Source organism: Gracilinanus agilis, chromosome 3 (genome assembly GCF_016433145.1).
Source record: "Gracilinanus agilis isolate LMUSP501 chromosome 3, AgileGrace, whole genome shotgun sequence".
Taxonomy (NCBI): domain Eukaryota; kingdom Metazoa; phylum Chordata; class Mammalia; order Didelphimorphia; family Didelphidae; genus Gracilinanus; species Gracilinanus agilis.
Window position 1 is genome coordinate 457,704,723 of NC_058132.1, and position 17,811 is coordinate 457,722,533.

At 35.9% G+C, this 17,811-nt stretch overlaps 1 protein-coding gene across 1 annotated transcript in view; it reads right to left on the reverse strand.

Annotated features, from left to right (window-relative positions):
• The window catches only part of GLRA2 (glycine receptor alpha 2), a 232,275-nt gene that overhangs the window by 183,256 nt on the left and 31,208 nt on the right, over nt 1-17,811 (reverse strand). Inside the window, exons 4-6 of the mRNA XM_044669267.1 lie at nt 9,977-10,059; nt 4,913-5,050; nt 1,629-1,843 (exon numbers count right to left, since the gene is read on the reverse strand). Coding sequence (XP_044525202.1) covers nt 1,629-1,843; nt 4,913-5,050; nt 9,977-10,059 — 436 coding nt within the window. The remainder of the gene's footprint in view (nt 1-1,628; nt 1,844-4,912; nt 5,051-9,976; nt 10,060-17,811) is intronic.

Sequence of the window (17,811 nt, forward strand, 5' to 3'; positions counted from 1 at the left end):
CTATCTTTCTATCTATCTATCTATCTATCTCTATCTATCTATCTATATCTACCTGCCTATCTGCCTATCTATTTATCTATCTAGATGCTCTAAGTTAGACTAATATAAACCTTGATAATTCTGCTATTGAGGGCTAAAACTGAGTAGAAAAAGGGATGAGAACTGAAATAATTATGGCTACCCTATAAAACAGATTATTTGCTCATGAATCAGTAGTAGTTCAATATACAAAACTGATAAAGTACAATATTATCTGAAAATATACAGGTATAATGGTGATTTTACTATTGGAAAATATTTTTCATTGAAGTGGCATTAACAAAAATTATGAGTAACAACTGAAAATGTATTCCAGCTCTCCATCTAAAAACAAATTGTTGTTCTTTTAATAGTAATGAGAATAAATAGAGGTTTAACATTCTCTAATTCAAGACTTAATGCTATTTAAAGTTACATCGATTTATACTTCAACTATCTGTCAAACTTAAATCTTGTGTTTACCTTGGGGATCATGTCATAGGATATAGTAAGAAAGAAACAGAATTGATGAATAATAATTAACAAACAAATAAACAGACCCAGAGTGAATTCTTATTTTTTTCAGACAAGAAGTAATTTTATCATGATTCAACCAAGCTGGGGGCAGAGATGATGGGGGTGGTTGGTATCACTGGAAATATAAATTCCCATGGGAACAAGAAACACCCTCTCCCTTCCCCCCAAATTCCTATTGCTCAGCAGGTAAATAATAGTTCAGGTAGAGTTTCTTTTTATTTGATAGAATGCAGACTTTTCACACTAGCATGGAAATTATGCTTTTCAACTATCCATGCTAGAAATCCTGTGACATTTTGCCATCTACCTTCCCGCATCCACTACCTCTCCTTCCACTTCTTCTTTTGTTAGTAAATAAATCAGTTATACCATTGCTTCTGGAAAGGGAATGGCAAAGGAATGTCTTATGGCTCCACTCACTATTCTTATGACAATGGAGAAAAAAGTTCCCTTCTTGGTCCATAGTCCTTCACTCCTCTATTTATTCCTTCCCCTTCACTAGAAGATAAACTCCTTGAGGACAAAGGCTATATCATTTTTGTCTTTGTAGCTTTGTTACCTACCATAGTGTTTGATCCACAACAGGGTCTTTGTTAAATAGTTTTTATTCATTTATCATCATCAACATCTTCATCATTTTCATCATCACCATAGCCACCATCTCAACCACCACCATCACCACTACCAGTATCACCAACTTAACCATTACCACCACCGCCACCATCATCTCATGCCTACATCATTTCTAGTCTATACAAATTTTCTGTAGGCTTCCTTGGACCATTCACATGCTTGAAGAACAAAGCTAAAAATTATGGGACCTTCAATAGAGTCCTTGAATAATTTCCTGATTAAGTAATTTCTCCTTTTATCATGTGTATCTGAATTGGATGATCCTAAATTGTTGACATGATCAAACTTACTACTTCTCGATATTCCTACTTCAAGTACTTTCAAACACAATATTTATCTCCTGCTTATTTAAATAAACACATATTTATTTCCTCCTTGATTCTTTGAATAGATAAGAACTCTGATGAAACTAGACACAGACAAGCAGGTAAACTTCTTACCTTTGGCAATGAAGCTCTGGAACCAGAACTTTGAGTTGTCATTGTCAAAACTGTGGTGATGCCCAAAGCCACTCTGGCTGGTGCTGCATCCATGTTAATCCAAAATGAAACCCAGGACAAAATGACGATCAACAGGCTAGGAATATACATCTGGATCAAATAATATCCCATCTGCCGCTCCAGATGAAATTTGACTTCGATGCAAGTAAACTTTCCTGTGAATAGGGAATTTATTTTGTAGAGGTCACTTCATATTTATTTTTATTCCAATAAATAACTTTTGCTGACACAAATATGACAGAAAAAAAGAAATGATAAAATGTTGGAGGGGATGCAGAAAAACTGGGACACTAATGAGCTCTTTGGTGGAGTTGTGATTTAATCTAACCATTCTAGAGGGCAATTTGGGAGTATTCCCAAAGAGTTCTAAATACAAAGGAATGTCTTATGGCTTATACCCTTTGACCTAGCAATGTTTCTACTACCAGGTCTGTAACCCAAAGAGATAAAAATGAATATAAATATAGCTATGTGAATATGGACATAGATGGAGATAGAAATGTAGAAAACAATTAACCTCCAAAAACATTCAACAAATTTCTTCTTATTTATTTTTAATGAAAACAATAGTAATATGTAATATAGGATTTTAGCAACATATATTTAATGGCAATGAATCCACCATACTCATTTTAAGATGAGGAAATGGAGATTATTGGCATGAAGAAATATAGCATCAGTGATTTCAGTAAATTAAATTTTTGTTAAAATCTTTTCTTAGTGGCTTCATTTTTAAAAAAAAATGTGAGGCTTCAATAACTTTGGCTTTTAGGAATGATTTTTTGGAAGTGGGGGTAGTCAATTGTATGCTTGGGAACCTTGGAAATTTTATTGGAGTACACAGCTCCCAATGTAAAATCTTTCCTCACTAATACATAAAGATTATTTATGTCTATCTTATAGTATCAGAAAGTTTCCTGGGCACAGGTAGGCTACCAAAAAGCATTTATTAGTGCTTACTATATTCCAGCAGTACTGAGAACACAAATGCAAGCAAAAAGAGAGACAATTCTTGGCTTTAAGGAGTTTATGTTATAATTCAAGACTGAAAAAGGCTAAAAAGCTAGGGTGATGGTGGTGAAGTGTGGAGAGTAAGAAATGTTGTTACATGACCAAATCATTATCTCATAGCTAGTCAGTAAGTCAACAAATATTTATTAAATACATACTATTCACCAAGTACTGTACTAAACCCTGATTATACAAAGAAAAGCACAAGAAAATGTCCACTCTCAAAGAATTCACTGTCTAAAGGAGACAATATAATAAACATATACAAACAAGATATGTATGGGATAAATTGGAGATAACAAAGCACAAGGAAGGCAAAAGCATTAATGGGTATTAGGAAAAGCTTCTGATAGAAAGTTGGATTTTATCTGAGACTTGAGGGAATCCAGGGAAACCTAAGGGGAGAAATGAGTAAGAAGAGAATTCTAGGTATGGGGAACAACCAGTGAAAATGCAGGACTTGAACTCAATAAGGGCAGTCATTAATCTGCTATGCTGAGCTGTTGTGATTAAAGATTTAATGATCATTCCTTCCCATATAGCAAGGTTCATAAGAGATTTAAAGAACAATTCTTAATTAAACTATGACATCTGGATTCTTAAGAAGGTAACTAGATAGGTCTGGATGTCAAAGAAAGTAATAATAGCCTAAGGAGAAGTCTAATGTTCTGTACTAGAAACAGCTACCATACTTTAAGACTATCAATAATATTGGCCATTAAATTTATAGCACAGAGTTGGTTACTCTACCAAAAACAGAAAATGAAATGCTTACCAATCTCTGCCAGCATTAGGAGAGATCCACAGGCAGGCAGATGATATGGTGTGGCTGCACGTACAACGAATCATGAGTCAGAAGAGATTTGTTCTAATCCCACTGCGTCCATCAACTAGTTGTGTGACCTTGATACCCTGTGCATGTCTCCATGAACTACTTGCTTGGCAGATAAACTATTCAGTGCTGCACCTGTGTTAGACATCCTGAATAGATAGCCTCCCAGTAATTCATTTTGGGCATGATCAATGCACAGACTTAAGAGCTAAGTCTTCAAAGGGGAGATAGCCATCTTTTACTGTATGGCCACAGTCATCCAGGTATAAATATAAACGAACCTGTTGTTGTCACGTCCAATACTGTCCCCCATGCCTATCATCACTATTTCATTTTCCCCCTAGGCTATGTCCTTGGAGCCAGCTGAATTTTAGCCAGCTGAATCTTATCCAAGCTCCTATTACTGTGAAGCACTGGAAAGCAGGATGTCTCTATTTCTGGGTTTACAAACAAGCAAGTTATTACTCCCCTGTTTTACAGAGAGAGTACCAAAGCAGAGACTGCTAACCCTCATGTGTAATTTCACCCAGGATGCCAGTGACAACAGTGTATGCCAGGGATAGGTTCCAGGAGGACTAAATTCTAGTTTTTCTACCTATGCATAAACTTTAATCTCTGCCTCCATTCTTCACAGGTAGATTCCCAAATCTATGAAATCACAGGATTTTTTTTGTCATTTTTCTTCTGATATATTTGTATATATGACATATGTGGAGAAAGAGAGTAATGATGGATTGATAGATGACTCAATAGGGGCAGCTAGATGATGCAGTGCATAGAGCACTAGGCTTGGAATCATGAAGAATCATCCTCATGAGTTTGAATTTGATTTCAGATATTCACTAGCTGTGTGATTTTGGGCAAGTCACTTAATTCTGTTTGCCTCAGTTCCTCATCTATCAAATAAGCTGGAGAAGGAAATGGCAAACTACTCCAGTATCTTTACCAAGAAAACTTCAAAGTTGGGTCAAAGAGAGTCAGACATGACTGAGATGGCAGAACTGATGGGTAGATATATGGATAGAATAAGAATCTATTAAGTGTTAACCATGTTCAGGGAACTTTATTTTTCAGGAGAAATTCTATTTGTTGTTTTTTCCTTTGAAGACTTAGTTTACAATTCTTAGCACTGTTCATATCCAAAATGTATTACAAAGAGGTTATCTTGCCTAACATGTTCTAGAGGACAATGTCTATTAAATTTACTTGTACACTACAGCTTAGTGTCATGTTCATATGCCTCTCTGAATACTAAAAGCTCTACAGAAGTGAGAAATAATGTAAATTATAGATCGTATGGAGAATGAAGTTTTTTTTTTTATCTATGAGACAAAACAAAATAAAACCCAATAGCCTTATTAGTAAGTGAAAAAGAACTCACCAGTGTTGTAATGCTTTGTACAGTATCCAAGTTCCTTCTCTTCTTTCAAAATAAACTGAGGTAAGGTTAAACCCTCAGCCACTTGCACTGGGCCGTCACTTAGCCACTCAAATATCAGGTCATTCATAGTGTAGCCAACTAGAGTAAATAGATCGCCTTGGTCAATACAATGGACAGAGGCTTCCCCAAGAGTATAAAATTTTAATGAATGGGATGAGAAAAAAACAACAAAGTAAAATAAGTCTGGAAGAGAGATTTATTAGAGAAATATAAAAAAGATATGTAATTTATTAAAAGTAATGTGATGTAGTAGATAAAGAGCTGGCCTCAGTCAAGAAAACTTGAGTTCAAGTCCTATCTCTGGCACATACTCTCTTCATATCATGGGCAAGTCACTAAAACTCTGTTCCCAAAGCTGTTCTGTAAGATTGTATGTTACAGAAGATTTATATAATTAATTTCCCAAACTGTCTGACTGAATTGATACCATATTTTTAAGACCAGTTCTTTACCCACATCTATATGTCCCTCTCATTTATATAATAATGTGCGTGCATATAAATATATGTATATAAATATGTATATATAAAATTATGTAATCTATATAATTGAAACTTAAATGTTTATTGTAGTCAATAGAATTAAAATGAAAGGCTAAAGGCTAGTTTCCAGATTTTATGTGATAACAAAGTTGAACTAACCAAATGTCCATTCATTTTTGCTTTCTTTCAGACTTAAATTCCATCAAAAAATACAAAATGCTTTTGCTTTTTGGGGGGAATGTATCATAAAAATGATTCATAATATTCACAAACATTTAAAAGGACAGTCTGCTTAATATCACACAGTTCCATAGCCTTCCAGGTTAAAGATAAATTTTAATTCCTGTTTTTGGATGGGAGTTCACTACTGGAGATCTGTGTAAACATTCCCACCACATATTTGCTTCTGCTCCTAGGACCTGAGACCTTTGCCTACAAAAACTTTTGTACCACAAGTCATCATAGTTAAATCTTAATAACTTCAGAAAATGGAAGAGATAGTTGGCAAATAAATGGCAGAATATGCAAATAGAGCATGATTCATCATACTTATTAGGATGCCTATAGAGAAAAGCAAGTGTTAGACCCCATGAGATCCTATGTCAATATTGCTCCTGAGTCATCAGAAAGAATCACCAGCAGCTCGGGAATAAAAGGTTCTCTATTTTTGTTGCATAGATAAACAATGAATTCGCTGGCAGGCATGTATAAGCGAAATAGCACTGTCTAGAAGTAGAGGCTACTATTTTTTCCTGTATAACTTTTCCTTTTTGTTTCTGATATTTTATGCAAGAATGAACTTAGAGATTGGGTGAAGAAATATGCAATGGAGAGGTTTAAACAAGTCAGTTCTCATCCATAGCACACTCATTATTCTTAACTGACTTACTGCAGGACCGTACCTCAGTAAGAGTTACACAGAAATCAATGGCTAAGTTAATTGGAATCTATCTCTCCTAGCAGGGCTCCTTTCTTTTGTTCTAGTCTTTGCCTGAAAAGCTGTGGGTGAAGAATCCTAATGGTGGGCTTCTCTGCATAGATAACATCATGTCACCATTGGCTATAAAGTATAGGAGGTGTAAGAGGTCTTAAGATTATCTAGCTCAACCAATTCACTTTATAAATCAGTAAATTTCTATCTAGAGAAGTGATTTGCTCAGAGTGACACAGAATATTTATGGCAGAACCAGCATTGGAACCACAATCCTGATTCAAATGCTTCACTTTTCTTTTCAGGCCTCCAAGAGAAGTCTCTTTTGGTAGCTGTATTTATTGTTTTCAAACAGAAAAATGGGGGAGGAAGATTATGCAAGGAAACAAAAATCCTAGAATTATTTTTCAAAGGTTTGTTACTCTCTAAAATGATAAAATTACTGAGGTGTCAATCTACATCAGCAGAACTTTTTCTCTATACATTTCATACACCACTGAAATCACAGAACCATGTCCATCCCCCTAACCTCCCCCAAATAAGTAAAGAGTAAGAGAATTGTAATTTATTAGAGCTAAAAGAGACTTCATAGATCATTTATTTGTCTCTACCCCAATCCTTTCCTCATTTGATAGTGATCTATAGAAAGTGATCTATCAATATTTAATGAACACTTGTTGATTTGACTTGTTGACTAGTGTGGGATCAGATGCCACAAAAGAGCTTAGTCTTTCTAGGACATATACTTTATCTTTTTTTAACACCCTCTTTCCAGTCTGATGATGATATTTTCCATATGAATATGGAGCTAGACTGGTTCTCTAATGTAGACATATTGAACCTCTACTACAAACCAAACTGTCTTCCCTCCAAATAGAGGGTTGAGTAGGATGAAAATTTAGGTCTCCTAATTATCAAGTATGTCATGGGCTACATATACTGACAAGAATAAATATAGTCTATAGTCCATCGTGAAATTTAAATGCTCACCTTATGACTAGCTTTATCTTTAAAACTGACTCTGTGTGTGTGTGTGTGTGTGTGTGTGTGTGTGTGTGTGTGTGTATTTTGGTAATATGTTTAAAGGGGAAGTCTATTACATTCTAAAATAATCAGAAAATAACTAGTACTCAATAATAGCTAGAATTTATATTTTGTTTTAAGGTTTGCAAAACACTTTCTACATATCTCATTTGATCTTCAACACAACCTTGGAAAAGAGGTGCTATTATTATTCCCACCTTATAGAGAAGAAGATGGAGGCAGTGACTTGTCCCAGGTCATACAACCAGTAAGAGCCTAAAACTGGATTCAAACTCATGTCTTCCTGGCTTCTAATATAGGTATGTATCCTATCCATTGCATCATTTAGCAAAAGGAAATTGTGTCACCATCTTTTTGTAATAATAATCTCTTTTTAATACCTTAATTATTGAAGAAGTTCAAGGTGCTTCATAGTTACGCTGTTATTTAACTGCTCCAAAGCCCCATGAGGTCTTTAGTCTCCATAATTATTTCTGATTCACAAACTAAGACAATATATCAGGAAGAGAGCAAGAAAAGGACCCAGGGCTCTTGGCTCAAAATACTATTCTCAGTCTTGGGCATTAGCTACCTCAATCACATATGACTAGGAGGACATGACAAAATGGTTTGGAGGGGCCACGTATCCTCAGCAAAGCAACAAAATAAGCAAGAAGTATCTCAAGTACTGTGGTTATTTCCTTTGTGAATCCTTTTCCCAGCTCCTGAGCTGGCCCTCTCTCCCTTATCCTTAAGCACCAATGCCTCATGCTTCTCCACTCCAACTCAACCCTATCTCAATGTCTTCCATCCAAGCTCTTTTATGTTTATTAAACAAAATGAATCTCTAATTAAAAAGAGAGATTTTATGTAATAAAGTTCCTCTTTTAGAATGTTAATAACTCCTTGGAACTTTAAGTACATTAGTCATTGGCACCCTCCTATAAATTAATTTAATCAGATCATCAAATTACTTTCTTGTTTAAGAACACAGAGATTTGGGGAAGGTGGGATTTGGGGAAGAAAGAGGTGATTTTGTACTCAGTTACTTGAAGGAAGACATGCCCAGTGGCATTGGGGTAGAGTTATACAACCAGAGGGAAGCAAATTCATGCCCTAGAAATGTTGGTTTCTTCTTCTCTGTCTACACTGTATAGGATATGATGCAAAAGAGAGTCACTTAGTTTCTTTCCAGGTCCCAAAAGAAGCCTCCCCATTATAGGGCACTGGATTTGGAGTCAGGAAGTTATGTGTTTGAATCCTACCTCAGATACTTACTAGATGTATAAATAACATGTAGTAATCATTTAGCCTCTTTATACTTCAGTTCCCTCATCTGTAAAATGAAGAGGTTGGACTTCCTGGTTTCTAAGGTCCCTTTGAGTTCTAAATCTCTGACCTTTTGAATTTATGAGTATTCATTACTTTAAGTGTCTATGATTTCATTAATATCACTCCTTGATTCCTCTCTATGCTCTAATTTTGACACTTCAGACTTTTAAAATTTATCATGATTCTGCAAACTTCTCACCTAGAACAGTGATTCCCAAAGTGGACGCTACACCCCCCCCCCCCCTTGTGGGTGCTGCCACAATCCAGACGAGCAGTGATGGCCACACTTTTTTTGTATTACATTCTATTCTGAGTTCAATAAATAGTTTCATAATTTCCTGGGGGTGCTAAGTAATATTTTTTTCTGTAAAGGGGGCGGTAGCCAAAAAAGTTTGGGAACCACTGTCCTAGAAGATCACTTTATAACTGTAGCCCCTTCTTTCATTGGTCATTTCCTCATACAAGCTTCCATAGTACCTGGACTATCCAGGTTTATATCTTCATTCTTCTCTGGACTCCACTCCTGACTTCTTTCTCTACTGTGCCATTATATGAGTACTTCTCTCCATATCTGATACATAACGAATGCTTGTTGACTTGGTTGGATGTCGAGAGAGAGATTAGCCTTAGCAAAAACACAAACTAGTCTTTCTTGGATATATACTTGTCTTGGAGAGTTGTTGGGCTCCCACATTTATAACTGTTTCCAGTATAATGGGATAACTCTCCAAACATAACTAGACTGGTTCCCTAATTCAGATATACTGGACCCTCCTCAAGTCTTTTCAGTTGTAGAAATTTCCAGAGTTAATGCTAAAAGTTCCATGGCTATTCCCCATTCCAATGAAGCACCTGAGGAGGGAGACTTCCATTTAGTACAAAGACTCAATCTTTTTTTGTGGGATGGACCCCTTTTAAATTCTTGTGACAACTATGTCCTTTCTTAGAATAACATTTTATTGTCTACATTCATACGTAAAAGAAATGCTAAATTTTAGTTAGTGACAGTAAATGTGTTTTTGTTGTTGGTTTTTCCTATCCAAACTCATTGACCATTTGAACTCTCTGTACGGGCACTTTTGGTCTATGGATCCCAGGTTAGGAATGATCAATTTAGTGGGAAAAAAAGAGTCTTCTTAGCAGAAATATGAATATTATTTAATAGTTCCCCTCAATGGGAGAGATAAAGAAGCAGGGTATTGATGAAAAACAACTTGTTTCAGTGAAGGTACTTACAGCTCTCCAATTGCATTGTACAAGTCTGGACATCCATGGGGAAGTTCTTCAAGTCCATTGGACAAGACAAGGTTAGAGTTAACCTAGGAAAGGGTAGAAAAGACCAAAATCATTAAATCTATTTAAGCTGGTTCTAAATAAACAAAAAACCTATTTGGTATTAAACAAAGTGGCATTGTAAAGGCTAATAAAATCTGACCCTCATCTAAGAATTTTTTTAAACAGACATCAGGGACAGGTAAATTTTGGATATAGTGGACATTTACTTATTTTGCCTCTATTCCACTTCTCTCATTCCTTTACCTTCTTATCTTTCTCTTTGGTACTGGGCTAGATTTCATTCTTTAATCAGAGATATCCACAGAGAAATTACATAAGGAAAACAGTTGGCCTCTATGTCTATAGATGGGTGTCAGATAGAAGGCCAACCTTGCCTGTCTCCCTTTAAAAGGTCAGATTCAACAATATTATAATTATAGCTGGCTGGGTGGTTTCTCATCAATGATTATCAATTCTAAAGTAACCAGAACTGCTGATATAGTGAAATTGGTGTCAACCTGTAGATGCCCTCCTGTCAGATATAGTCATACTTAACTATATTACTACTAAACTTGATATCCTACAAAGATTAATGTTAAATTATGTAAGATAACATTTCCACATTGATATAGTATATTTTTCCTGTAAAAGTAGCATAACTGTTAATGCATACTCCCCAAATGAATAGTTGACTTAAAATATACTGTGTCTTATATTATGTGGTCTCATACTGTGTCCTCTTCCCCCCTTTAGCCCTAACTCAATGCACTGCTCCTTCATTTTACATACACTCTATCAACACACCCCAAGTTGTTCTGGGTGCATAACATTTCCTGTGCCAGCAAAGGGAACTTTTTTCCTTACAGGATAGTTGCACACAGAATCCACACTTTTTCTCTAACTTGATTTGTGGTGAGAAATATAATCATACAACAAATCTGAAGATAGAGTTCCTCATCCCATTTAAAAATGAGCTAGTTGTGCGACCTCAGTTAAGTTCTTTAACCCACCCCCATAACTCATTTTATTTATATTAGTAACTAGGAGATTGGTCATAAATTAAGTAAGGTCTCTTCCGAATCTAAAACTTTGATTTTCATGGTTCAGTGGTGTGCCTCTCACAGTTTAGTGGTCTCCAAATTTTAAAGACTTTTGTTTCTCTTTCCTACCTACCCTCAACTCTTATTCCTTTATTCTTTTTTACTCCATTTTTGAACTCTACTGATTCTAATCTCCAAATAAAGATAAGCATAAGAGTGATGCTAGTGATACACATGAATCACGGAAAATATAAAGAAAAGATTTGGAGAAAAGATACATTTTATGAAACACCAGTGTTAACACCCTATACAGCACCTGAAGCTTCCCAGGAGCTTTCTTCATAATCTCTACTGAAGTTTCTATTTCCTTTTTCTCTAATGAAATATTTTATCTTGTGCACAAGCATTATAAATAAACAACTATTTCTATTCATTTGTATTGTTTGCCCCTTTTTTATTTAGGTTACTAGTATTGTTATCTTCATTTTTATTATAAATGTACATCATAGTCACATTATGAAATAAATTGACTTGCCTTGGAACCTAATCATTATTTATAACATAGATGCTTTGGGGAAAATACTCTGAATTCTCAATAACAGAAAAAATTCATATAATGTAAAAACTTCAAATAGTTTTGTTTTTCTTCCAGATGAGATTTTATAAGGGGAAAATGAGATCTATGAAATTATTTTTAAAAGGAAATCTATGAGCAAAATTCATGCAAACATCAATAATTTGGTGTGCATATATATGTGTGTGAGTTTGCTAAAATGGTAGAAAGGGAGAATATTGAGGAATATGTTTAAATCTATCTTTCATTGACTCTATATAAGTAAAGTTCCTTTTGCCTATTTTAAAACAAAATAAAATTTCTTAGTACGGAAAAGCTCCTCCTTCTTCATATTGCTTATGAAATTCTCCTTAGTTTTAAGTAAATTACAGTTAGAGATAATAGAACTTATGTCTTGGTTTATTTGAAAAGTTGAGAGGTAGTTCCTAAGAATTTATTCCTTCCCAAATATAATTCAGCTGTACTTTTCCCACTAAAGAAACAACCTAACTAAAAAACAAACAAAACCCCGTTTCTCACATCTGGCTTGCACAGTTTGCTTTTTTCTCTGAATAGGAAATTTAACATTCATTCATAGAATGAAAGCACTGCCTTCTCTCTCCATTCACTCTCCCTCCCCTTAAACTATTTAAGTTCTTGATACTTTAATAACAATGCTTCAAAGCATCCAACCTTATTTAAGTCAGTAGTATTATCATCAGGGTATCCACTCACTAAGGAAAAAAACCCTGAATACAAAAAAAAAATCTATCTTCGTGTGGTTGCTTTTATCAGCCAAGATTTGAGTAGGTACAGCCTTTTTTACTTCCATTTTTGCCTCTTCTGATTTTCTCCCTAAGAAGTCTTTGCACTTGCGACTGAATAGTTGCCAATAACAAAGGCTAGGAGGTTAACATTGCCTTTAAAAATCATGTCATCTCAGATACAAATGAAAATTAGAATCTATTCATTGAAAACTTGGAACAGCCTACAATATGTTATCTGTAGGTTGCCATGCACCTGTGGAGATTTGGACTTTGGATTTTACATTTATAGGGGAAAATCCCATTAGGTGTTTTGGAAAGTGCAATGTTTTAAATGCTGAAGCTATACTAACAGTGAACATTTGTTACAGAAATATAGCAAAGGTATAAATGAGGCATTCACAAACAATTACATAAATACTTTGTCTTGCATCTTCTCCAAAGGACTGGATGACACTATGTACTCTACCTGAGCAATATGCCACCCTCCAACATTACTTTGTGGCTTATTCTTGAATAAATCAACAAGGATAGCAAAAACTATATGAAAGCACTATTAAAAGACAATAAGGATACAAGGACAAAAAATGAAACAGTTCTTGTCCTCAAGGAGTTTATATTCTACGAGAGGAGACAATATATTCATATCCAAAATACCCTCATGGCAATTGGGAAGAAGGGGCACTAGCTTCTGGAAAATCAGGAAAAGCCTCATGGAGAAGGAAAAGCTCAAGTTTAGCTTTTGAGTAAATTAGGGATTCCAAAAGACAGAGATGAGGAGGGAGTGTATTGCAGGGATAGAAGCAGGAAAGATGGAATCTACCATTTTAGTACTTATACTTCTTTCAGAGGGTCCTGCAGACTTCTATTCATACCTTAAAATCTGTTCTCATCCCCAACAAGGTGTAAATAACTACTAACTCCTTATAGAACTTTTTAGTGGAAGGAAAAAAATCTAAACTAATGATGTTATTCTGATAGTAGGATCTCAAATATCATCTAGGTCTTCCAGATGATCCCTGAAATCTCATCTCACCTGGGTATGATTTGGCCCTTCATAAAGATCTGATGATTGATTGAATAAGTGATTGCCCTCCTACTCTGCCTAAAATAAAGGCAAGTCTCATTGAGCTAAGCTGATTACTCCATCCAGGCCTTAATTCTATGAATAGTGCAATGGTCAACCATTCATTGCTGCTAACAAGAGTTATTCAGTATGGATAATGGCATCTGCCACCTACATAGAATTAGTAAGTTAGAAGTTCTTTTCTCATAGAATTATATTGTATTCCAACTAGAAGGAGATTAAGAGATAATGTAGCTACTAACCTAATTTTACAGATTTAAACAACAACAACAACAACAAAAAAACCAAAAACAAAACATGAGACCCAAAGAGTGGAAGTGACCTGCCCATGGTTACATAGCAACTGAATGGTAGATCTGGAATAGATCTCTATAGTTTCTACCTAGAAATGGCTGATTTCTTACTGGTGATCTTTTGACTATACCAGTGATGGGCAAACTATTCCTCACTGGCCAGATGCAGGCTGTAGTTTGCCCATCGCTGCCTTAAGCAATTCCCTAATCACTACATCTGGATGTAGGGGCATAGTGATTAGGGAATTGCTTAAGGCAGCGATGGGCAAACTACAGCCTATGTCTGGCCCACTGGGAATAGTTTGCTCATCACTGGACTATATCATTCATTCCTCTATTCTAGCCTAAAACCAGATGGAGAGAATGTAGGAGAGAGACAGTGGCAGGGTTCCATAACCTTCTACATTCAGGAAGTCAAGATCTTGTGGCCCCCTGTGTGTCAAGGGGGAACCTAACCCAAACAACATCTGTTAAGTTTAGACAAATTGCAGGGGGGTCCTCAAGTGGGAAAGGGCTTGTTATATATTGAAGTTGTTATCTAAACAGTTTTAATTAATCATTCATCATTACAACTGATAAAAATGTTCCTTGAATCATAAAGAAACTATAAAGATTCCAATGATGGTAGGTCAATTATGAGCTCAGAAACTAATAATACAACATGAAACATTCACTCCCAGTTAAATATTTTATGCAAAAATAGCCATTTGAAGACTAGAAGAATTCAACGATGGAAAGATGAAAATTTTAATGAGTAATGTACTTGCCTAAAGCACGTCCCATGAATGTACTATTTTTAAAGCTTGATTTAAATAGTTGTAGTAACTTGTCTTCATTAGGACAGGAAAGCTAGGAATACCACTGGGCCATCAAGTAAAATCAGTGAAATTATAGCTCTTGCTTCTGTGCTGGGAAAGGTGTCCAGCAACTTATAGAGAGAATGAAAGGGAATAAAACTGTTAGATTTAAAATTAATATTTCCAAGTTCTTATTTTTGATAAAGTTTATTAATAATCACTTGGAATAGAAAAAGCAGATAAGCATAGATTTTAAGTGTCTTTCTTACTCTAAGTCTGACCACATGTAGTTCATCCTGCAGGATTCTCCATCCATCTCACCTGCCTGCTCAGGGAAATAGAGAGAGAGCCCAGGTGGGATCCACCCACACCCTTTTATTTACATTCATGGATGCAGCCCTAGCATATAAAAATGGGATGAACTGGGTCAGCAGTCCAGGAGGGGGAGGGGATGAAATTCCCTCTACACAATCCCCCCCTTTGATCCTTTGGGAGACTAGTCTCTCCAATGGATCATTTAAACATAAATATCTTATACCTCTAAAGATATTCTAGATAAAAATAATAAAATATTGCACTTTCTAAGATGAAGTTACAATATTTAGAGATAAGATGAAAATTAAAGAAGACAGAGAGCAAAAACAATGTTTGTTAGGTGCATTGACAAAAAGCCAACTAGGGGCAGTACCCTTTGGCATAAGAGTTGAAATTCTCTCTACACAAAACAAACTTCCCTCAACCAATGCAGGTCTGAAACTTATTTGCAATATATAGTCATAGAAAGATTCTTAGAACACTGAGACATTAAATGACTTGACCTGGTTCACAAAACTAGTAGCTATCAGAAGTGGGCCTTAAAACAGGTCATCCTGCCTTCAAGGCCACCTCTCTGTCCAATAATCCACACTACCTCTGAGTGCACTATGTGCACTGCAGATTTTCATTGATACTAATGATTTGACAAGGAAGATGGCTTTCTAAAACATTGGAGCTCAGATGTAATGTAGTTAGGAGACCTACTACATACCCGTTCTTCCTTGGACATAGAATTTAATCAATGTAAAGTATAAAAATACATATTCTAACTCATCTCACATTGTTATCCACATTTTATTTTATTAGATTTGTCAGCACCTATGATTTTATTGTTGTAAGAAACTTCCAGTGGGAAAATCCCCTCATGAATACAAATTGCCATTTAACCTATAATTTATCCTCTTAGTCTTACCTGAGACACAAAAAGTTATATAACTTGCTCATAGAGACACCTATCTATTATATAGCAAAGAAAGAGCTGAACATAGATCCCCTTGACTCTAAAACAGACCCTTAGTCCATTAATCAACTGCTTCTCTTCTGAGGAATAAAAAGATGAGATAGCACCAAAGAAATAAAATATATAATTATTCTTTCTTCTAGTTTATGAATGCTTCTGACCTAAATAGAGTCAATGATTGGGAAAAATAGTCTGGGTTTACAGAAGGTAAAACTCTAATCTGGAGGGGAGTGAGCTTCAGTTTAAATCTCAAATTGATTAGTAATAGGAATTATGGAAGTTCAGATGCTCTAGATTTAGTGGCACATTAGATTTTGTGCCTGAATCGAAAGAGTAGAGACAAGAAGAAAACCAGTTCTTAAGATCAGAAAATTGACCACCAGGACTTCCAGGTTAACATGGCTCCAGAGTTGAAGCAGGGTACATATCTCTCCCAACCCACCTATACATGACACCTCAAAAGGACACAAAAAACAAATCCAGATGAATGAAGGGACCCCATAATAGAGCGCAGCATTGAAGGTATTTAGGATTTGGGCATTTCCACATGTTAAGGGGGTGAAATAGCTCTCATTAAAACACAAGCTGATCAACCTCCCACACACACACACCACCTACAACACCAAAGCCAGAGCACAAGAGTTAGAGCAATCTTGGGGCATTCATTAAGTTTTGGCAACTACCTGGGACCACCAAGGCCTGGCTCCAGAGAGCAGCAAGACTTAAGACCCCAAGAGGTTAAAGAACTCAGACTTTGAACACAGACCTTGAAGTCAGACCTTGGGCATAGGCTTTGGGCAGGGACCTAGCACGGAGGGGTGCCTGACTGTGGAAGCAATGTGCTGAGACTCTTAAAGGAGCCTTGGGCAGAGGAGCAGTCATAGGGCCCACCTTGAGGCTTGACTCTGAGAACAGCTAGACTTGAGACCCCAGGGGCCTAAAGAGTGCAGATCTTTAGCACGAGGATAAAGCTGAGAGGGGCAGCACTGCAGTGTGACTCAGGAAAAAACTGTTCCACAGCTTGATAGACAGAAAACCTGCCTGCCTCACCCAGACTTCTGACTGAGAAGGAAAAACAGCATAATAATAATGGCAAGAAATGCCCAAGAACTACGCAAGAGAAAGAACAAGAAGAAAGCTTTAACACTCAATAACTTTTACACAGAAAAATCCAGACAACAGAGTAGAGAGGAGGACAAATAAATAATCACATCCAAACCTTCCCAAAAAAATGAAAATTGGTCACAAGCTCTTGAAGAGTTCAAATCTGAGATCATGAGAAAGATGAGACATTTGGCAAGAAAAGTGGGAAATAACTCAAAAGGAAATTGAAAGTTTAAAGACAGAAACTCCCAATTGGAGAAAGATGCTTCCAAATCAAAAGAATTGAAAAGCAAATTGGAGACCAAAACTAAACAGCTTGAAAACAGGATAGACCAAATCGAAAAGGAAAATCAAAAGATTGTAGCAGAAAACCTAACTCTAAAGACTAGAATTGGTCAAGTAGAAGCCTATTATCTCACAAGACAGCAAGAACTAATAAAACAAAGTCAAAAGACTGATAAAATAAAGGAAACATGAAATATCTCACTGAGAAAATGACAGATCAAGAAAACAGGTCTAGAAGATAGAATATGAGAATCATTGGTCTTCATGAAAAACCAGAAATTAACCATACTAGAATAAATTATCCAACAAAACTGCCCTTATATTCTTCAAAAAGAACTCAAATTGGACATGGAAAGGATCACCCTCTACACTAAACCCTCAAAAGACAACCCCCAGGAATATAATTGCCAAATTCAAAAGCTTCCAAGTTAACAAAAAAATATAACAAGAAGCCAGAAAGAGACAATTCAGATATCAAGGAGCACCAATCAGGGTCACACAGGATCTGGCAGCCTCCACACTAAGAGACCACAAGACTTGGAATATGATATTCAGAAAGGTAAGAGAACTAGGTCTACAACCAAGGAACACCTACCC